Raw genomic sequence first — 22,523 nt, 5'->3', positions numbered from 1 at the left:
CTGCCCACGTTTGGCCCACATCCCTCCAAACCTGTCCTATCCATGTACCTGTCTAACTGTTTCTTAAACGCTGGGATAGTCCCAGCCTCAACTACCTCCTCTGGCAGCTCGTGCTATACACCCACCACCCTTTGTGTAAAAACGTTACCCCTCGGGTTCCTGTTAAATCTTTTCCTCTTCACCTAGGGTTGCCCACCTTCTCACTCCCAAATAAGGGACAAAAGGTGACGCCACAACCCCACGCCCCAAGTGACCTCATCCTGCCAGCAGCCACGTGCTCCCGCTCCACCAATGGTGGCCGCCCGGGCCGGGAGGTGGGTTGCTACGCAACCTCCGTTAGGCAGCGCACGGGCCTCCGGGCGTACAGTATCTGGGCCTACAGCGGCCCCCGGGCCTACAGTGTCCGGGCCTAAAGTGTCCGGGCCTACAGCGGCCCCGGGCCTACAGTGTCCGGGCCTACAGTGTCCGGGCCTACAACGCCCCCCGGGCCTAATATGGGACAAGGGTGGTCCCATACATGACAAACCAATTTAGCCCAATAAACGGGATGTCCCGGCTAATATGGGACAGTTGGCAACCCTACCTCCACCCCTTGTTACTCCAGCTTTTTGTGTCTACCCAGTGTAAACCAGCATCTGCAGTTCCTTCCTACACACTTTACATTTAGCTTAGTTGAGTAAACAGGCCCTTCGGCCCACTGAATCTGCACCCACCCCGCACACCAACACTCTCCGACACGCAAGGGTCAATTTTCAATTTTAACCTGCAAACCTGCACATCTTTGGAGTGTGGGAGGAAACCGGAGCACCCGGAGAAAAACCGCGCGGTCACAGGGAGCGTGTACAAACTCCACACAGACAGCACCATTAGTCAGGGTCGAACCCGGGTCCCTGGCGCTGTGAGGCAGCAACTCTACCGCTGCGCCACCATGAGCTTTTTAAACAGACAGAAAAGCGACCCAGGTGCCAGAGACCCAGGTTCGATTCTGACCTCGGGTGCTGTCTGTGCAGAGTCTGCACGTTCTCACTGTGGGTTTCCTCCGGGTGTACCGGATTCCTCCCACGTCAAGCTGGGAAGAGTGCAGAGAAGATTTACCAGGATGTTGCCAGGTCTCGTTGGCCTGAGCTATAGGGAGAGGTTGAGCAGGCTGGGACCCCACTCTGCCTTGGAACGCAGGAGGATGAGGGCTGATCTCATAGAGGTGTACAAAATCATGGGAGGAATAGATCAAGTAGATGCAGAGAATCCGTGGGATTCAAGAACCAGAGGACATAGGTGTCAGGTGAGGGGTAGAGATTTTAAAGGAACCTGAGGGATGACATTTTCACACAGATGGTGGTGGGTGTATGGAACGAGCTGCCAGAGGAGGTAGTTGAGGCTGGGACCATCCCAACGTTTAAGGTACTTGGTAGGGTTGCCAACTGTCCCGTATTAGCCTGGACATCCTGTATTTTGGGCTAAATTGGTTTGTCACGTACAGGACCGCCCTTGCCCCGTATTAGGCCCGGGGGGGGGGGGGGGGGCGCTGTAGGCCCGGACGCTGTAGGTCCGGACAGTGGAGGCCCGGGCACCGCCTGGCGAAGGTTGCGTAGCAACCCGCCTCCCGGCACGGGCAGCCATCTTTAGTGGAGCGGGAGCACGTGGCCGCTGGCTGGGTGAGGTCACGTGGGGCGCGGGGCGGTGACGACACCTTGTTATTTGGGAGTGACATAGTTGGCAACCCCAGTACATGGGAAGGACACGTTTGGAGGGATAAGTGGGGACAAGCCCGGGCAGGTGGGACTAGTGTAGCTGGGACATGTTGGCCGGCGTGGACAAGTTGGGCCGAAGGGCCTGTTCCCACACTGTATCACTCTGTGGCTATGACTCTAGCTGTTCCACTTCGAAAGTAGAATGCATATGTTGCTGCACTCCAAAGAAATGTCTTCTGAAAATGTTTACGTGAGATATTGATTTCGTGGAAAGATTAGGGAAGGATAATCAATGGGACTTTATGCCAAGCAATATCCACAACTCTTTAATGAATAATAAAAATGAAAAGATGGGAATCAATAGAGAATAGACAATAGACAATAGGTGCAGGAGTAGGCCATTCGGCCCTTCGAGCCAGCACCACCATTCAATGTGATCATGGCTGATCATTCTCAATCAGTACCCCGTTCCTGCCTTAGAAACATAGAAACATAGAAAATAGGTGCAGGAGTAGGCCATTCGGCCCTTCGAGCCTGCACCGCCATTCAATATGATCATGGCTGATCATCCAGCTCAGTATCCCGTACCTGCCTTCTCTCCATACCCCCTGATCCCTTTAGCCACAAGGGCCACATCTAACTCCCTCTTAAATATAGTCAATGAACTGGCCTCAACTACCTTCTGTGGCAGAGAATTCCACAGATTCACCACTCTCTGTGTGAAAAAAAAAATTCTCATCTCGGTCCTAAAAGACTTCCCCCTTATCCTTAAACTGTGACCCCTTGTTCTGGACTTCCCCAACATCGGGAACAATCTTCCTGCATCTAGCCTGTCCAACCCCTTAAGAATTTTGTAAGTACCCATACCCTCTGACTCCGCTATCCTTAAGAGCTCTATCTAGCTCTCTCTTGAATGCATTCAGAGAATTGGCCTCCACTGCCTTCTGAGGCAGTGAATTCCACATATTCACAACTTTCTGACTGAAAAAGTTTTTCCTAATCTCCGATGTAAATGACCTACCCCTTATTCTTAAACTGTGGCCCCTGGTTCTGGACTCCCCCAACATTGGGAACATGTTTCCTGCCTCTAACATGTCCAACCCTTAATAATCTTATATGTTTCGATAAGATCCCCTCTCATCCTACTAAATTCCAGTGTATACAAGCCTAGTCGCTCCAGTCTTTCAACATAGAATCATACAATCTGTGGGAACACCTTCTCTGCTGCTGCCGATTAAGAAGGAGCTGTCCCTGTACCTCCCCCCTCGACTCCGTCCAAGGACCCCGACAGTCCTTTCAGGTGAGGCAGAGGTTCACCTGCACCTCCTCCAACCTCATCCACTGTATCCGCTGTTCCAGGTGTCGGCTTCTGTACATCGGCGAGACCAAGCGCAGGCTCGGCGATCGTTTCGCTCAACACCTCCGCTCAGTCCGCCGTGGCCTAAGCGATCTCCCGGTTGCCAAACACTGTAACTCCCCCTCCCATTCCCCACATGGACTTTTATGTCCTGGGCCTCCTCCACTGTCAGAGTGAGGTCCAGCGCAATGTGGAGGAACAGCACCTCATATTTCACTTGGGCAGCTTACACCCCAGCGGTATCAACGTCTGAAGAAGGGTCTCGACCCGAAACTGGGTCTCACCCATTCCTTCTCTACAGAGATCCTGCCTGCCCCGCTGAGTTACTCCGGCTTTTTGTGCCTATCTCACGTCAGGAAGGGTACAAGAGGCACGGTGGCGCAGCGGTAGAGTTGCTGCCTTACAGCAAATGCAGCGCTGGAGACTCAGGTTCGATCCAGACTACGGGCGCCGTCTGTATGGAGTTTGTACGTTCTCCCCGTGACCTGCGTGGGTTTTCTCCAAGATCTTCGTTTCCTCCCACACTCCAAAGACGTACAGGTATGTAGGTTAATTGACTGGGTAAATGTAAAATAAATTGTCCCTAGTGTGTGTAGGATAATGTTAGTGTGCGGGGATCGCTGGGCGGCGCGGACTCGGTGGGCCGAAGGGCCTGTTTCCGCGCTGTATCTCTAAATCTAAATCTAAAAAGAGAGACCAAAACACAAAGTGCTGGAAGAACTCAGCAGGTCAGGCAGCCTCTGGGGAGGGAATAGACAGAAGATGTTTCAGGTCACTACCATTCTTCATTCTGACCTGTCACACAAATCTGTGAACTTTCCCAAAACACAAAATGCTGGAGGAACTCAGCATCTCAGGCTGAAGAAGCAATTGGCAAGAAAGCACGCCAACGCCTCTACTTCCTCAGAAGGCTTAGGATGTTCAGCACGTCCCCAACAACTCTCACCAACTTCTACAGATGCGCCGTAGAACGCATTTTATCGGGATGCATCGCAGCTTGGTTTGGGAACAGCTCCATCCAAGACCGCAAGAAATTGCAGAGAGTTGTGGACGCAGCCTAGACCGTCGCACAAACCAATAGGGTTGCCAACAGTCCCGTATTAGCCGGGATATCCCGTATTTTGGGATAAATTAGGTTTGTCCCGTACGGGACCGCCCTTGTCCCGTATTAGGCCCGCGGGCCGCCGTGGGTGGGGACAGTGTAGGCTAACGGAGTGTGTTCGGAGAGCGGGGCCGAGTGTGTTCGCCTGACGGAGGTTGCATAGGCTGACGGAGCCTGGACATTGTAGGCCCGGACACTGTAGGCCTGGACACTCTAGGCCCAGACGCTGTAGGTCCAGACAGTGTAGGTCTGGACAGTGTAGGTCTGGACACTGTAGGCCCGGGGGGGCGCTGTAGGTCCGGACAGTGCAGGCCCGGACACTGTAGGCCCGGACACTGTAGGCCCGGACACTGTAGGCCCGGAAGCTGTAGGTCCAGACAGTGTAGGTCTGGACAGGGTGTAGGTCCGGACACTAGGCCCGGGCGCCGCCTAACGGAGGTTGCGTAGCAACCCGCCTCCCGGCCCAGGCGGCCGCCATTGAAGTGGGCGGGGAGCACGTGGCCGCTGGCTGGGTGAGGTCACGTGGGGTGCGGGGCAGCGACGTCACCTTGTCCCATATTTGGGAGTGAGATAGTTAGCACCCCTACAAACCAACCTCCCTTCCATCTACTCCATCTACACTTCCATCTACTTCCATCTACTCCATCTACACTTCCATCTACTTCCATCTACTCCATCTACACTTCCATCTACTTCCATCTACTCCATCTACACTTCCATCTACTTCCATCTACTTCCATCTACTCCATCTACACTTCCATCTACTCCATCTACACTTCACGCTGCCTCGGCAAGGCCAGCAGCATAATCAAGGGCCAGTCTCACCCTCTTCTCCTCTTCTCCCCTCTCCCATCAGGCAAGAGGTACAGAAGTTTGAAAACGCACACCTCCAGATTCTGGGACAGTTTCTTCCCAGCTGTTATCGGTCAAGTCACTGGAGAGGCATGGACTATCTTTTATCAGACTTTACTGGACTTTATCTTGCACTAAACGTTATGCCCTTTATACCTGCGTCTGTGCACTGCGAACAGCTATTGTAATTATGTATAGTCTTTCTGCTGACTGGATAGCATGCTACCAAACAGCTATTCACTGTACCTCGGTATACGTGACAATAATAAAATATACTAACTAAACGAAGAAGGTCCCAGCCCGAAATGCCCCCTGACCATTCCCTCCACAGGTGCTGCCTGACTTGCTGAGTTCCTCCGCGCTTCGGCTGTGGAGAGGATGTTTAGATTAGTGGGAGAGTCTCGGACCAGAGACTCTCCCACTAAGGGGTTGGACACATTAGAGGCAGGAAATATGTACCCAATGTTGGGGGAGTCCAGAACAAGGGGCCACAGTTTAAGAATAAGGGGGTCGGCCATTTAGAATGGAGATGAGGAAAAACTTTTTCAGTCAGAGAGTTGTGAATCTGTGGAATTCTCTGCCTCAGAAGGCAGTGGAGGCCAATTCTCTGAATACATTCGAGAGAGAGCTGGATAGAGCTCTTAAGGATAGCGGAGTCAGGGGGTACGGGGAGAAGGCAGGAACGGGGTACTGATTGAGAATGATCAACCATGATCATATTGAATGGCGGTGCTGGCTCGAAGGGCCGAATGGCCTCCTCCAGCACCTATTGTCGATTGTCTATTGTCTATTGTCAGAGGGCACACCCCCAGAATAAAAGCCCGTACCTTTAGAAAGGAGACGAGGAGGAATTTCTTTATCCAGGGGGTGGTGAATCTGTGGAATTCATTGCCACGGACGGCTGTGGAGGCCAAGTCTTTGAGTATTTTTAAAGCGGAGAGTGACAGAATCTTGCTTAGTGAGGGTGTGAAAGGTTACGGGGCGAAGGCAGGGGGAGTGGGGTTAGGAGGGAGAGGTAGATCAACCATGAATGAATGGCAGAGTAGACATGATGGACCGAATGGCCTAATTTTCTACGATGACTTGTTTTCAAACCAGAGGAAAGAAAATATATAAAACATGGAAACATGGAAACATAGAAAATAGGTGCAGGAGTAGGCCATTCGGCCCTTCGAGCCAGCACCGCCATTCAATGCGATCACGGCTGATCATCCAAAATCAGTAGGATTCACAAAATGCTGGAGTAACTCAGCGGGTCAGGCAGCATCTCTGGATAGAAGGAAATGGTGACATTTCGGGCCGAGACCCTTCTTCAGTCACCCATTCCTTCTCTCCAGAGATGCTGCCTGACCCGCTGAGTTACTCCAGCATTTTGCGATACCTTCGATTTGTACCAGCATCTGCAGTTATTTTCCTAATCCAAAATCAGTACCCCGTCCCTGCTTTCTCCCCATAATCCCTTGATTCCGTTAGCCCCAACGGCAAAAAACCTAACTCTCTCCTGAATACATAAGCGACGTTGAGAAAACTCTGGCTACGCTCAGCGAGGTCTATCGCTGTCTTTTAAAGAAAAACACCAACCCCCCACCCACACCCCCTCCCCCTCGCAAACTAAATGATGTTCCCAATTTTTAAAACGCTTGCCAAGTCACCCTATCGTTATGGAGCCGACAGCCGAAAAAACAGAATGACAAAAAGCAAAGTTATCCCAGTGAGAAAAATCAGGAGTGAGTCAGAGACTTGCCAATCGGTTGCTAAGTGATTTGGTCCTTTCACGCAGAGTCCCGCTCGCTAGCGGCTGAAACACTGTCACAGAATGAGCCCAAAGCAGAAAAGGCTCCGGCCTTCAAGAAGCACCAATATCATCATCTCATGATTCTTTTGTCCACACTCTGCGGCGAATTGGGCCAAGTGCCCTTGGAACTGCGGAATGCCGAAATAATTAAACTCTAAAGCGGGCGCTGAGGGCTTGAATTATTTCCAGCGCCGGCCGGTCCTTCTCCCTCTCCTGTCGCGCGGAAAGTTCCGGAGCGTTCCGCTGCGGTCCGTTTTTACCGCCTCCATGTTTCTTCTCCCCGCCCGCAATTCGGTTTTCTTTCTCCTTCTATTCCCCCCCCAACCCCCCCCCCCCCCCCCCCGGCCCCCCCCCATCCCCCACCGTCGAGAGTCTCCGCAGATACAGGTCGGCACGGTGGCGCAGCGGTAGAGTTGCTGCCTCGCAGCGCCAGGGACCCGGGTTCGATCCTGACCGCGGGTGCTGTCTGTACGGAGTTTGTGACCTGCGTGGGTCTTAGTTTAGTTTAGTTCCGTTCACCGTCACGCGTGCCGAGGTACAGTGGAAAGCTTTTGTTGCATGCTATCCAGTCAGTGGAAAGACAACGCATGATTACAATCGAGCCGTCTGCAGCGTACGGGTACACGATAAGGGAATAACGTTTGGCGCAAGGTAAAGCCAGCAAAGTCCAATCAAGGATAGTCCGAGGGCCACCATTGAGGTAGATAGTAGTTCAGCACTGCTCTCTGGTTGTGGTAGGGTGGTTCAGTAGCCTGATGGCAGCGTTTTTCTGGGAGTTCCGGTTTCCTCCCACACTCCAAAGACGTACAGGTTTTGCAGGTTAATTGGCCTCACTAAAGTTGTACATTATCATCATATCATATCATATATCATATCATATATATCCAGCCGGAAACAGGCCTTTTCAGCCCTCCAAGTCCGTGCCGCCCAGTGATCCCCGCACATTAACACTATCCTACACCCACTAGGGACAATTTTTACATTTACCCAGCCAATTAACCTACATACCTGTACGTCTTTGGAGTGTGGGAGGAAACCGAAGATCTCGGAGTAAACCCACGCAGGTCACGGGGAGAACGTACAAACTCCTTACAGTGCAGCACCCGTAGTCAGGATCGAACCTGAGTCTCTGGTGCTGCATTCGCTGTAAAGCAGCAACTCTACCGCTGCGCTACCGTGCCGCCCATTGTCCTGGTTGTCCCATTGTCCCATTCAAGAGAGAGCTAGATAGAGCTCTTAAGGATAGCGGAGTCAGGGGGTATGGGGAGAAGGCAGGAACGGGTTACTGATTGAGAATGATCAGCCATGATCACATTGAATGGCGGTGCTGGCTCAAAGGGCCGAATGGCCTCCTCCTGCACCTATTGTCTATTGTCTATTGTTTATTGGTGTGTAAGGTAGTGCTAGTGCACAGGGTGATCGCTGATCGGTGTCGACTCGGTGGGCCGCAGGACCTGTTTCCACACCTTATCTCTAAACCCCTAAAGTCTAACAGTACAGTACAGGAACAGGCCCTTCGGCCCACAATGTCTGTGCTCAACATGATTGCAAGTTATGTAGGGAAATAACTGCAGATGCTGGTACAAATCGAAGGTATTTATTCACAAAATACTGGAGTAACTCAGCGGGTCAGGCAGCACCTTGGAGAGAAGGAATGGGTGGCATTTCGGGTCGAGACCCTTCTGCAGACTGATGTGATCAAGTTAAACTGATCTCATCTGCCTGCACATGAGCCGTAGTTTCTCAAATTCAGTCCTCCCTTCTGTAAAACAGAGAGAGTCTGAGAAACTTGGAGGATTGAGCAGGTTTTAACCTGCTTAATTATTAAGCGTAATTAATAATTATGAAAAGAGAAAGGGGACATTCATCAGACTACTCCTATATCATCGGCGAGACCAAGCGCAGGCTCGTCGATCGTTTCACTGAACACCTCCGCTCAGTCCGCCTAAACCTACCTGATCTCCCGGTGGCTCAGCACTTCGACTCCCCCTCCCACTCTCACACTGACCTTTCTGTCCTGGGCCTCCTCCACTGTCAGAGTGAGGCCCAGCGCAAATTGGAGGAACAGCACCTGATATTTCGCTTGAGCAGCTCACACCCCAGCGGTAACATTCTTGATTTCTCTAACTCCATGTAACCCTTGTTTCCCTCTCTCTCCGTCCCACCCCCACCCTAGTTTCGCTGGCATTCTGAATAATTTTATTGTTTGTACGACACAGTGACGCAGCGGTAGAGTTGCTGCCTTACAGCGAATGCAGCGCCGGAGACTCAGGTTCGATCCTGACTACGGGCGCCGTCTGTACGGAGTTTGTACGTTCTCCCCGTGACCTGCGTGGGTTTTCTCCGAGATCTTCGGTTTCCTCCCACACTCCAAAGACGTACAGGTATGTAGGTTAATTGGCTGGGCAAATGTAAAATAAATTGACCCTAGTGTGTGTAGGATAGTGTTAGTGTGCGGGGATCGCTGGGCGGCGCGGACCCGGTGGGCCGAAGGGCCTGTTTCCGCTCAGTATCTCTAAAAAATAAACTACGCCACCTTGTCACCTCCCCCTCAGCGAACAATGAACAAGAGTTAGAAGAGCTCTTAATGATAGCGGAGTCAGGGGGTATGGGGAGAGGGCAGGAACGGGGTACTGATTGTGGATGATCAGCCATGATCACATTGAATGGCGGTGCTGGCTCGAAGGGCCGGGTGGCCTCCTCCTATTGTCTATTGTCTATTCTACATTTCCTTATCATCGTCTACTTTGATATGTCGTTTTCACTCCATGCCCTTCCATTCTAGAGGTGTATAAGACCATGGGAGGAATAGATCGGGTAGATGCACAGAGTCTCTTGCCCAGAGTAGGGGAGTCGAGGACCAGAGGAGATAGGTTTAAGGTGAAGGGGAAAAGTTTTAAGAGGAATCTGAGGGGTAACTTTTTCACACAAAGGGTGGTGGGCGTATGGAACAAGCTGCCAGAGGAGGTAGTTGAGGCTGGGACTATCCCAACTTTTAAGAAACAGTTCGACAGGCACATGGATGGGACAGGTTTGGAAGGATATGGACCAAAATCGGGCAGGTGGGACTAGTGTAGCTGGGACATGTTGGTCTGTGCGGGCAAGTTGGGTCGTAGGGCCTGTTTCCACGCTGTGTCACTCTAAGACATTCTTGCCATAGAGGGAGTACAGAGAAGGTTCACCAGATTGATTCCTGGAATGGCAGGACTTTCATATGAAGAAAGACTGGATAGACTCGGCTTGTACTCGCTGGAATTTAGAAGATTGAGGGGGGATCTTATAGAAACTTACAAAATTCTTAAGGGGTTGGACAGGCTAGATGCAGGAAGATTTTTCCCGATGTTGGGGAAGTTCAGAACAAGGGGTCACAGTTTAAGGATAAGGGGGAAGTCTTTTAGGACCGAGATGAGAAAGTTCTTTTTCACACAGAGAGTGGTGAATCTGTGGAATTCTCTGCCACAGAAGGTAGTTGAGGCCAGTTCATTGGCTATATTTAAGAGGGAGTTAGATGTGGCCCTTGTGGCTAAAGGGATCAGGGGGTATGGAGAGAAGGCAGGTACGGGATACTGAGTTGGATGATCAGCCATGATCATATTGAATGGCGGTGCAGGCTTGAAGGACCGAATGGCCTACTCCTGCACCTATTTTCTATGTTTCTATGTATATATTTCTCGACTCCCTTTTCCCTGACACTCAGTCTGAAGAAGGGTGTCGACCCGAAACATCACCCATTCCTTCTCTCCAGAGATGCTGCCTGCCCTGTCCCGCTGAGTTACTCCAGCATTTTGAGTCTTTGGTCAGATTACTTTTACTGTTCATTGAATTGAGTTATTAAATGGGGTTCTGGTCACAGTCTGGTTTGGGAACAGCTCTGCCCAGGACAGGATGGCGCTGCAGAGAGTAGTGCATTCGGCAGAACGCACCATGGGAACTACACTCGTCCCCCTGCAGGACCTATACATCAGGAGGTGCAGATCCAGAGCCAGCAAGATTATGAGGGACCCCTGCCACCCCAGCAACGGACTGTTCCAGATGCTACGGTCAGGCAAACGCCTCCGCTGTCACGCTGTGAAAACGGAGAGGATGAGACGGAGTTTCTTCCCACAGGCCATCAGGACTGTTAACTATTATAACTCCAGGGACTAAATTTTGTCTTCTCTGTATTAACTTTAATTTATATGCTGTAACTGTAATTCTTTTTCTGCACAATTCGCATGCATTGCCACTTTCATTTCACTGCACATCGTGTATGTGTATAGAGTCATAGAGTCATAGAGTCCTACAGCACAGAAAGAGGCCCTTCGGCCCATCGTGTCCGCGCCGCCCGTTACCAAACACAGTCAAATTTTAATCCCATTTTCCCACATTTGGACCGTAGCCCTGAATGTTGTAGCATTTCAAGTGCCCATCCAAATGCCTCTTAAACGTTGTGAGTGTTCCCGCCTCCACCACCACCCCAGGCAGTGAGTTCCAGACTCCAACCACCCTCTGGGTGAAAAAGTTATTTCTCACATCCCCCCCGAAACCTCCCTCCCCTTACCCTGTATGTGACAAATAAACTTGACTTGACTTGACTTGACCTCTGTCGCCAAAGACGCTGGTCAAACTGCTGAGCATTTCCGACGTCTCTCTTGCTTAAACTTCCATTTATAAAGCCAAACCTAGTTTTATTCATCAGAAATCTATCATCCGAGCTTTTCCCAATGAGTCGTGTCAGGGCCCAATTTTCTATCAGAGATGCTGATTGTGGAGATTAGAATTGATTTGCACATTTAGTCCTCTCTTGCTATCCTTGCAGTCTTTTGAGTTGATCAGTAAGTGTCCACACGTTCACTAGTTATCAGAGTGGAATCTTGCTATTGAGGGCGTGCAGCGCAGGTTCACCAGGTTAATTCCCGGAATGGCGGGACTGTCGTATGTTGAAAGACTGGAGCGGCTAGGCTTGTATATACTGGAATTTAGAAGGATGAGAGGGGATCTTATTGAAACGTATGATTATTAAGGGGTTGGACACGTTAGAGGCAGGAAACATGTTCCCAATGTTGGGGGAGTCCAGAACCAGGGGCCACAGTTTAAGAATAAGGGGTAGGCCATTTAGAACGGAGATGAAGAAAAACTTTTTCAGTCAGAGAGTTGTGAATCTGTGGAATTCTCTACCTCAGAAGGCAGTGGAGGCCAATTCTCTGAATGCATTCAAGAGAGAGTTAGATAGAGCTCTTAAGGATAGCGGAGTCAGGGGGTATGGGGAGAAGGCAGGAACAGGGTACTAATTGAGAAGGATCAGCCATGATCACATTGAATGGCGGTGCTGGCTCGAAGGGCTGAATGGCCTCCTCAATAGACAATAGACAATAGGTGCAGGAGTAGGCCATTCAGCCCTTCGAGCCAGCACCGCCATTCAATGCGATCATGGCTGATCCTCCTGCACCTATTGTCTATTGTCTATAATTAGGTCATTCGGCATACAGAGTCCGCTCCGCCATTCAATCATGGCTGATCTCTGCCTCCTAATCCCAATTTTCCCGCCTTCTCCCCATTCTAATCAAGGATTTGTCTATCTCTGCTTAAAAAGTATCCACTGATTTGGCCTCCACAACCCTCTGTGGCAATGAGTTCCACCGATTAACTACCCTCTGACCAAAGAAGTTCCTCCTCACCTCCTTTCTAAAAGAAGGTATTTATTTCACAAAATGCTGGAGTAACTCAGCAGGTCAGGCCGCATCTCAGGAGAGAAGGAATGGGTGACGTTTCAGGTCGAGGCCCTCCTTTCTAAAAGAGCCCCCTTTAATTCTGAGGCTGTGACCTCTGGTCCTAGACTCTGCCACCAGTGGAAACATCCTTTCCACATCCACTTTATCTATGCCTTTCATTATTCCGTAAGTTTCAATGAGGTTCCCCTCCCTCAACCTTCTAAACTCCAGCGAGCACAGGCCCAGTGCTGTCAAACGCTCATCACGTGCTAACCTGAGGGTGTCAAGGGTTTTGGGGAGAAGGCAGGAGTATGGGGTTCACTTCAGTTCAGTTTAGTTTAATGTCACGTGTACCGAGGTACAGTGAAAAGCTTTTGTTGCGTGCTAACCAGTCAGCGGAAAGACAATGCGTGGGTCCGCCATTTACGGTGTGTACATTAAGAGGATGAGAGGGAAAGATAGGTCTGCCATGACTGAATGGCGGAGTAGACTCGATGGGCTGAATGGCCTAATACTGCTCCTAGATCTAATGAGCTACTCTCCCTCGACTGTATCTCCCATTGTTAGAGACCAAAACCTGGAGTAACTCAGCGGGACAGGCTGTATCTCTGGCTTGTATACACTGGAATTTAGAAGGATGAGAGGAGATCTTATCGAAACGTATAAGATTATTAAGGGGTTGGACACGTTAGAGGCAGGAAACATGTTCCCAATGTTGGGGGAGTCCAGAACAAGGGGCCACAGTTTAAGAATAAGGGGTAGGCCATTTAGAACGGAGATGAGGAAAAACTTTTTCAGTCAGAGAGTTGTGAATCTGTGGAATTCTCTGCCTCAGAAGGCAGTGGAGGCCAATTCTCTGAATGCATTCAAGAGAGAGCTAGATAGAGCTCTTAAGGATAGTGGAGTCAGGGGGTATGGGGAGAAGGCAGGAACGGGGTACTGATTGAGAATGATCAGCCATGATCACATTGAATGGCGGTGCTGGCTCGAAGGGCCGAATGGCCTCCTCCTGCACCTATTGTCTATTGTCTATTGTCTAGAAGGACTGGGTAACATTTCGGGTCGAGACCCTTCTTCAGACTGAGAGTCGGGGAAAGGGAAACGAGAGATATAGACGGTGATGTAAGGAGATTATAGAACAAATGAATGAAAGATGTGCAGAAAAGTGACAATGATAAAGGAAACAGTCCATTGTTAGCTGTGGCCCAGGTGAAAATGAGTCACAGACAATGAAATACAACAGGAACTAGTGCAATGACTAACTAGGGTTGGGGGAGGGACGGAGGGAGAGGGGATGCAAGGGTTACATGAAGTTAGAGAAATCAATATTCATACCTCTGGGTTGCACGCTGCCCAAGTGAAATATGAGGTGCTGTTCCTCAAATTTGTGTTTCGCCCAATGTTTAGTTCAGTTTAGTTTATTGTCACGTGTACCAAGGTACAGTGGAAAGCTTTTGGTGTGTGCCAATAAGGCTGCCAACTTTCTCACTCCCAAATACGGGGCAAGGTGACGTCACCGCCCCGCGCCCCACGTGACCTCACCCAGCCAGCGGCCACGTGCTCCCGCTCCACCAATGGCGGCCGCCCGGGCCGGGAGGCGGGTTGCTCTGCAACCTCCGTTAGGCAGCACCCGGGCCTCCGGACCTACACTGTCCGAACTTACACTGTCCGGAAGGTAGACACCGATTTTAACCAGCATCTGCAGTTTTTTTCCAACTACGCTGTCCGGGCCTACAGTGTCCGGGCCTACAGCGCCCCCCCCCCCCCCCCCCGGGCCTACAGTGTCCGGGCCTACAGTGTCCAGGCCTACAGTGCCCCCCCGGGCCTACAGTGCCCGGGCCTACAGTGCCCCCCCCCGGGCCTACAGTGTCCGGGCCTACAGTGTCCGGGCCTACAGCGCTCCCCGGGCCTAATACGGGACAAGGGCGGTCCCGTGCGGGACAACCCAATTTAGACCAAAATACGGGATGTTCCGGCTAATACGGGACATATTTGGCAACCCCACCCCCATCCCCCCTCCCCAATCTTTGTACATCCCCAATCCGGGACCTTTCCACTCGACACTTCAATTTCATGTTTCATGTATCTTGTTTTGTGTTTTATGACTGTTGGCAGACCAAATTCTCTCAATAGACAATAGACAATAGGTGCAGGAGTAGGCCATTCGGCCCTTCGAGCCAGCACCGCCATTCAATGTGATCATGGCTGATCATTCACAATCAGTACCCCGTTCCTGCCCTCTCCCCGTACCCCCTGACTCCGCTATCTTTAAGAGCTCTAGCTAGCTCTCTCTTGAAAGCATCCAGAGAATTGGCCTCCACTGCCTTCTGAGGCAGAGAATTCCACAGATTTACAACTCTCTGTGATAAATAAAGTTCTATCGTATCATATATAATGATATTTCTGTGAACACCACCAAAATACAATGCTGATGAATGTAGGTTTAGCTGCTGAGCATGTTGGAAGAGTTTTTGCACAGTTCTTCTTTTGTATATATTTTTCATTCTAAATAAAGTCTATATTAGGAAAAAAAAGGTGACATTTCAGGTCAGGGTCTTCCTTCAGAACCTATCCATATTCTCCAGTGTTATAATCGTTGTGTGGGTATATCTAGTTAACCCTCAGTATTTAACTAGTTAAACCTGCTCAGTCTTTAGACTTTAAACTTTAGGCTTTAGAGATACAGCGTGGAAACAGGCCCTTCGGCCCACCGTGTCCGCACCAATCAGCGATCCCCGCACACTAGCACTATCCTACACACACTAGGGACAATTTACAATTTTTACCAAAGCCAAGTTAACCTACAAATCTGCGCGTCTTTGGAGTGTAGCACGAAACCGGAGCACCTGGAGAAAACCCACGCAGGTCACGGGGAGAACGTACAAACTCCGTACAGACAGCACCCGTAGTCAGGATCGAATCTGGGTCTCTGGCGCTGTGAGGCAGTAACTCTACCACTGTGCCACCGTGCCACCTGACCCTTTGAGTCACTCCAGCACTTTGTGTCCTTTTGTGTAAACAAGCACCTGCAGTTCCTTGTTTCTGCATTTTGACTAGCCATTCCAATGTGGGTCGTCTTGTCACTACCTTCTGATACGGGCCAAAGCCTTACAAAGAGGATAGGTTGGGCGGTTGGGCATGTTGCAGTTGTATAAGACGTTGGTGAGGCCGCATTCAGAGTACTGTGTTCAGTTCTGGGCACCATGTTATATGAAAGATGTTCTCAAGCTTGAAAGGGTGCAGAGAGAGAAGATTTACGAGGAAATTGCCAGGACTCGAGGGTCTCAGCTACAGGGAGATGTTGACCAGGCAGCGACTTTATTCCTTGGAGCGCAGGAGGATGAGGGGTGATCTTATGGAGGTGGATAAAATCATAAGAGGAATAGATCGGGATGACGCACATACCCTTCCATTCTAGACCATGGGAGGAACGGTGGCACAGCGGTAGAGTTGCTGCCTTACAGCGAATGCAGCGCCAGAGACTCAGGTTCGATCCTGACTACGGGCGCCGTCTGTACGGAGTTTGTACGTTCTCCCCGTGACCAGCGTGGGTTTTCTTTGAGATCTTCGGTTTCCTCCCACACTCCAAAGACGTACAGGTATGTAGGTTAATTGACTGGGTAAATGGAAAAATTGTCTCTAGTGTGTGTAGGATAGTGTTAGTGTGCGGGGAACGCTGGGCGGCGCGGACTCGGTGGGCCGAAGGGCCTGTTTCCGCGCTGTATCTCTAAATCTAAAAATCTAAAAGTCTCCTGCCCAGAGTAGGGGAATCGAGAACCAAAGGACTCAGGGTATAAGATTTAGGCGGGAAAGATTTAATAGGAACCTGAGGGGTAACGTTTTCACACAAAGAAAGGTGGTGGGTGTATGGGACGAGCTGCCGGAGGTGGTAGTTGAGGCAGGGACTATCGCAACGTTTAAGAAACATTTGGATGGGTAGATGAATAGGCCACACAGGTTTGGAGGGATATGGGCCAAATGCAGGTAGATGGGGCTGGTGTAGCTGGGACATTGTTGGCCGGTGTGGGCAAGTTGGGCCGAGGGGCCTGTTTCCACACTGTATCCACTCTATCACGCTACGACTCTACAAGATAAGACAATAAAGGAAGGACAATCAACAATAACCTTCCCAGCGAGACGTAGCTCCCATTAACGACGGGCAGAAATTAAATCAGAAATTTCTTTGTGCGTTCAGAGCAAGGAGCCAAATTTTTGACGGGTAAATGGGGATAATGCCCAACGAAAGCAAAGTCAGTGGTTTTGCTTCCATGTTGCTCCTTTGTAGTGCAATTAATCCCTCAACCCAAGCACCAACTTATCACACCACTTATTTAATCTTTCACGGGAAAGAAATAACACATTTAATCTTCTCGTGCTTTCAATCGCTGGCACAGTTCCTCATTCAGCAACGGCACATTTAGAAACTCATCGAGTGGAAGGTTCATACAGTGTGGAAACAGATGATAATGCACAATAGACAATAGACAATAGGTGCAGGCCATTCGGCCCTTCGAGCCAGCACCGCCATTCAACCGTGACCATGGCTGATCATCCACAACCAGTGCCCCGTTCCTGCCCTCTCCCCATACCGCTTGACTCCGCTATGATTAACAGCTCCATCTAACTCTCTCTTGAATGCATCCGGGGAATTGGCCTCCACTGCCTTCTGTGGCAGAGAGTTCCACAGATTCACAACTCTCTGAGTGAAAAAAATTACGTCATCTCCGTTCTAAATGGCCCAACCCTTATTCTTAAAAACTGTGCCCCCTGGTTCGGGACTCCCCCAACATCGGGAACATGTTTCCTGCCTCTAGCGTGTCCAATCACTGAATAATCGTATATGTTTCAATAAGATCCGCTCTCATCCTTCTAAATTGCAGAGCATACAAGCCTAGTCGCTCCAGTCGTTCAACATACGACAGTCCCGCCATTCCGGGAATTAACCTACGCTGCACTCCCTCGATAGTAAGAATGTCCTTCCTCAAATTTGGAGACTAAAACTGCACACAGTACTCCAGGTACGGTCTCACTATGGCCCTCTACGACTGCAGAAAGACCTCTTTGCTCCTATACTCAACTCCTCTTGTTGCGAAGGCCAACATTCCATTAGCTTTCTTTCCCTTCAGCACATCGTGTCTGTACTCATCCTCAAGCACCCATTTCCAGTGATTCCACGTGATTCTTCCCATTGTCCCATCAGCTCCCCCCCACCCGGCCTCAACTACCTCCTCCACCAGCTCGTTCCACACACGCACCACTCTCTGTGTAAAAAATACTACCCCTCAGGTTCCTGTAAAAATGTCCGCCCCACACACCTTGAACCTATGTCCTCGGGTTCTTAATTTCCCTTCTCTGGGCAAGAGACACTGTGCCGATACCCGATCTATTCCTCCCATACACCTCGATAAGATCACTCCTCGTCCTATTGCGCTCCAAGGAATTAGGCCCTAGCCTGCTCAACCTCTCCCTATAGCTCAGGCCCTCATGTCCTGGCAACATCCTCGTAAACCTTTTCTCCACCCTTTCCAGCTTAGCAACATCTTTCCTATAAAATGGTGACCAATGCACGATACTCTAAGTGTGGACTCACCAGTGTCTTGTACAACCGTAACATGGCCTGCAAACCTCTATACTCAATACCCTGACTGATGAAGGCCAATGTGCTGAAAGCATTCGTGACCACCCTATCTACCTGTGATCGAAGGCATCACAAAATGCTGGAGTAACTCAGCGGGTCAGGCAGCATCTCAGGAGAGAAGAAGGAATGGGTGACGTTTCGGGTCGAGACCCTTCGGAGATGCTGCCTGTCCCCCTGAGATGCTTCAGCATTTTGTGTCTATCCACCTAACACTTGCCAGGCTTTGTCCTGCCCCCCACCTTTTTTTTCCAGCTTTCTCCCCCCCCCCCCCCCCCCCCCCCCCCCACTGCGAAGACCCTCGGACTATCTTATCTTTAATCGGACTACTAGACTTATCTTGCACGAAATGTTTTTCCTGTATTTGTACACTGCAGGTAGCTCGATTGCTTAGCTTAGTTTGGAAAGACAATATATGATTACAATCGAGCCGTTTACAGTAAACAGATACATGATAAGGGAATAACGTTTAAAGGAGATTGAGAGGAGCATAGTTAAAGTAAGAATTGCCGCTGTAGGAGTAGAGGTTTCAAAGAGTGGAGCGATTGTAATGGGTGATTGTAGATGCACCTTTGTGATCAGCACGCAGAGAGTCGCCATTAGGGGTGCCAACTTCCTAACTCCTAAATAAGGGACAAAAGGTGGCGTCACTACCCCGCGCCCCGCGTCCCATGTGACCTTGACCCAGCCAGTGACCACGTGCTCCCGCTCCACCAATGGCGGCTGCCCGGGCCGGGAGACGGGTTGCAATGCAACCTCCGTAAGGCGAACACACTCGGCCCCGCTCCCCGAACACACTCCGTTAGCCTACATTGTCCGGGCCTACAGCTCCCCCCGGGCCTACAGTGTCCGGACCTACAGCGTCCCTCGGGCCTACAGTGTCCGGGCCTACAGCATCCCCCGGGCCCACAGTGTCCGGGCCTACAGTGTCCGGGCCTACAGTGTCCAGGCCTACAGCGTCCGGGCGTACACTGTCCGAGCCTACGGCTCCCCCCGGGCCTACAGTGTCCGGGCCTACAGCGTCCCCCGGGCCCACAGTGTCCGGGCCTACAGTGTCCGGGCCTACAGCGTCCGGGCGTACAGTGTCCGGGCCTACAGCGTCCGGGCGTACAGTGTCCGGGCCTACAGCAGCTCCTGGGCCTACAGTGTCCGGGCCTACAGTGTCCGGGCGTACAGTGTCCGGGCCTACAGCGTCCCCCCGGGCCCACAGTGTCCGGGCCTACAGTGTCCGGGCCTACAGTGTCCGGGCCTACAGCAGCCCCCGGGCCTAATACGGGACAGGGGCAGTCCCGTCTGGGCCAAACCAATTTAGCCCAATATATGGGATGTCCCGGCTAATACGGGACAGTTGGCAACCATAGTCACCATGTATAATCTTTCCGCTGACTGGACGGACAGCACGCAACAAAAGCTTTACACTGTACCTCGGTACACGTGAAAAATAAACTAAACTAAAGACCCGAAACCAGTCTGAAGAAGGTTCTCGACCCAAAACGTCACCTATTCCTTCTCTCCAGAGATGCTGCCTGACCCGCTGAGTTACTCCAGCATTTTGTGCCTGTATCTGCAGTTCCTCCTGACACATAAAGACCTGAAACGGTCACCTCTCCAATCCCTCCACAGATGCTGCCTGGCCTGTTGAGTTACTCCAGCATTCTGTGGGGGGTTTTCTTTTGCCAAAAACTGTGCCTGCTGTAAAATGCTGCAAAGAATCAAGGCTAATGTTAATTGGGACAACATCCATAAATAGTTTTTTTAAGAAAGGGGTGATGGCGTCACTGATGGTCCAGAAGTAGGTCACATGATCGTCTCAATAGTCAGAGGTACAGAAAGAACAGAGGAAAATGGGTCAGGCCAAAGACGAAACAAGTCACCTTATACCAATGGTTCACCTGTTACCTGGAGCATTAGCAACAAAATCCATCTGTTGGAAATAATTCTACCTGGTTATTGAAATTGCTTATTTTCACCACAAAGTTATGCAGGAAAATAACTGCAGATGCTGGTACAAATCGAAGGTATCACAAAATGCTGGAGTAACTCAGCGGGTCAGGCAGTATCTTGGAGAGAAGGAATGGGTGACGTTTCGGGTCTAGACCCTTCTGAAGACCCATTCCTCCTCTCCAAGATGCTGCCTGACCTGCTGAGTTACTCCGGCATTTTGTGATACCTTCAAAGTTATACAGAAGATACAGACCACAAAGTGCTTGAGGTAACTCAGCGGGACAGGCAGCATCTCTGGAGAGAAGGACTGGGTGATGTTTCGGGTCGAGACCCTTCTTCTTGTCTGAGGGAGGGTCTCGACCCAAAACGTCACCCATTCTTTCTCTCCAGAGATGCTGCCTGCCCCGCTGAGCAACACCAAGCACCTTGTTGCTGTTCGTAGTTCACTGTTATTGCTGTGTACGTTTACATTGGTTCCGATTAATCTTTTATTTCACGAGATATCACCCCTTATATTCTAAACGTAAAATCTTCCTGAGGAATGTGTATGAAAACAACTCTGCTATTTCATCCAACTTGTGAATTAACAGCAAAAAAAACCCCCAACTTTTCTCCACACATTTACATAGAAACATAGAAAATAGGTGCAGGAGGAGGCCATTCGGTCCTTCGAGCCAGCACCGCCATTCATTGTGATCATGGCTGATCATCCACAATCAATAACCCGTGCCTGCCTTCTCCCCATATCCCTTGATTCCGCTAGCCCCTAGAGCTCTATCTAACTCTCTCTTAAATCCATCCAGTGATTTGGCCTCCACTGCCCTCTGTGGCAGAGAATTCCACAAATTCACAACTCTCTGGGTGGAAAAAGTTCCTTCTCATCTCAGTTTTAAATGGCCTCCCCTTTATTCTAAGACTGTGTGGCCCCTGGTTCTGGACTCCCCCCAACATTGGGAACATTTTTCCTGCATCTAGCTTGTCCAGTCCTTTTATAATTTTGTACGAAACGTATAAAATTATTAAGGGGTTGGACACATTAGAGGCAGGAAACATGTTCCCAATGTTGGGGGAGTCCAGAACCAAGAGCCACAGTTTAAAAATAAGGGGTAGGCCATTTAGAACAGAGATGAGGAAAAACTTTTTTAGTCAGAGAGTTGTGAATCTGTGGAATTCTCTGCCTCAGAGGGCAGTGGAGGCCAATTCTCTGAATACATTCAAGAGAGAGCTACATAGAGCTCTTAAGGATAGCGGAGTCAGGGGGTATGGGGAGAAGGCAGGAACGAGGTACTAATTGAGAATGATCAGCCATGATCACATTGAATGGTGGTGCTGGCTCGAAGGGCCGAATGGCCTTCTCCTGCACCTATTTTCTATTGTCTATTGTTTCTATAAGGTCCCCTCTCATCCTTCTAAACTCCAGTGAATCCAAGCCCAGTCTTTTCAATCTCTCCTCATATGACAGTCCCCTCCATCCCGGGGTTCAATCTCGTGAACCTACGCTGCACTGCCTCGATGACAAGGATGTCCTTCATTCCAACAAAGTTTCCGTGAGTACCTTCACAACAAAGGCAGCCAGTAGAGGAAGAGAGACGTGGATCTAAATCGACTTACGTTCTTGCCCCACTTTCTTCTCTCCGCTTGGGTCTACCGCGGGGAGCGCCGCGGCGCGCGCGACTTACCGTTCTCGGTGGGCACGTAAACGTTCAGGTAGAGGCAGTCCTCGCTCTGGTCTTGTATGTAGGAGGCCACGATGTCCAGGTTGGCAGTGAACCAGACGGGCAGCATGACTTCGGGCAGGATGCCGTGGATGTTCTGCGGGCAGACGGCGGCGAAGTGCGTGGCGTTCCGCACGCCGGTCCAGGAGGAGGGCGACTCCGGGTGCTGGAATCGCCTCTCGCCGGTCGGTGCCGAGGCGTAAGGGATCCCGAGGTACTGGTCCACGGGCCCCAGGATCTCGTTGGGGAGCGGAGTCCTGACCCCCCTCAGCTTGCCGTAGTTGGTGGTGACCACCGGGAAGTTCTCCTGGCAGCCGAGGAGGCCCAGCCGCAGCGCCAGGCTGGCGATCCACAGCAGGCCCCTCACCTTGAGGGCCGGGCCCAGGACCAGCCTGAGCCAGGGCAGGCCATTTGAGCCGGGCATTGTTTATGATCCACACCAGGCATGCAGGTCTCAGAGGAGAAATGGAAGACCCAATTTCAGGCTGAACGCGGAGAGCGACTCTTATCTCCCGTCACAAGATAGACATTCGCCGGATCCATTTAACGCCGAGGAGAACAGGTGGGTCGGGTCGGGCCCCGCAACAGGTCACCCATCCAATCCTACGGTCACCATCCCGCCCGAAGATACCCCACTCGGAACGATGGCAGGAGGTAAGCCTACAGTCGAGCCAATGACGAAGTCCTTACCTGAAAAAGAACAGACACAGTCTAACTTCAAGGCACGACAAGGGAAGGTCAG

General features: G+C 50.8%; 1 protein-coding gene across 2 annotated transcripts in view; it reads right to left on the bottom strand.

Moving 5' to 3' along the window:
* nlgn4xa (neuroligin 4 X-linked a) overlaps window positions 1-22,523 on the bottom strand; it is a 191,345-nt gene that overhangs the window by 147,820 nt on the left and 21,002 nt on the right. For both annotated transcript variants that reach the window (XM_078402039.1, XM_078402041.1), the window contains exon 2: window positions 21,746-22,471. In XM_078402039.1, the coding sequence (XP_078258165.1) occupies window positions 21,746-22,205 (460 nt within the window). In that variant the 5' untranslated portion in view covers window positions 22,206-22,471. The remainder of the gene's footprint in view (window positions 1-21,745; window positions 22,472-22,523) is intronic.

This window comes from Rhinoraja longicauda, chromosome 7 (genome assembly GCF_053455715.1).
Source record: "Rhinoraja longicauda isolate Sanriku21f chromosome 7, sRhiLon1.1, whole genome shotgun sequence".
Taxonomy (NCBI): domain Eukaryota; kingdom Metazoa; phylum Chordata; class Chondrichthyes; order Rajiformes; family Arhynchobatidae; genus Rhinoraja; species Rhinoraja longicauda.
Note: the sequence above shows the minus strand (reverse complement) of the source record. Positions and strands in the feature narration are given on the sequence as shown.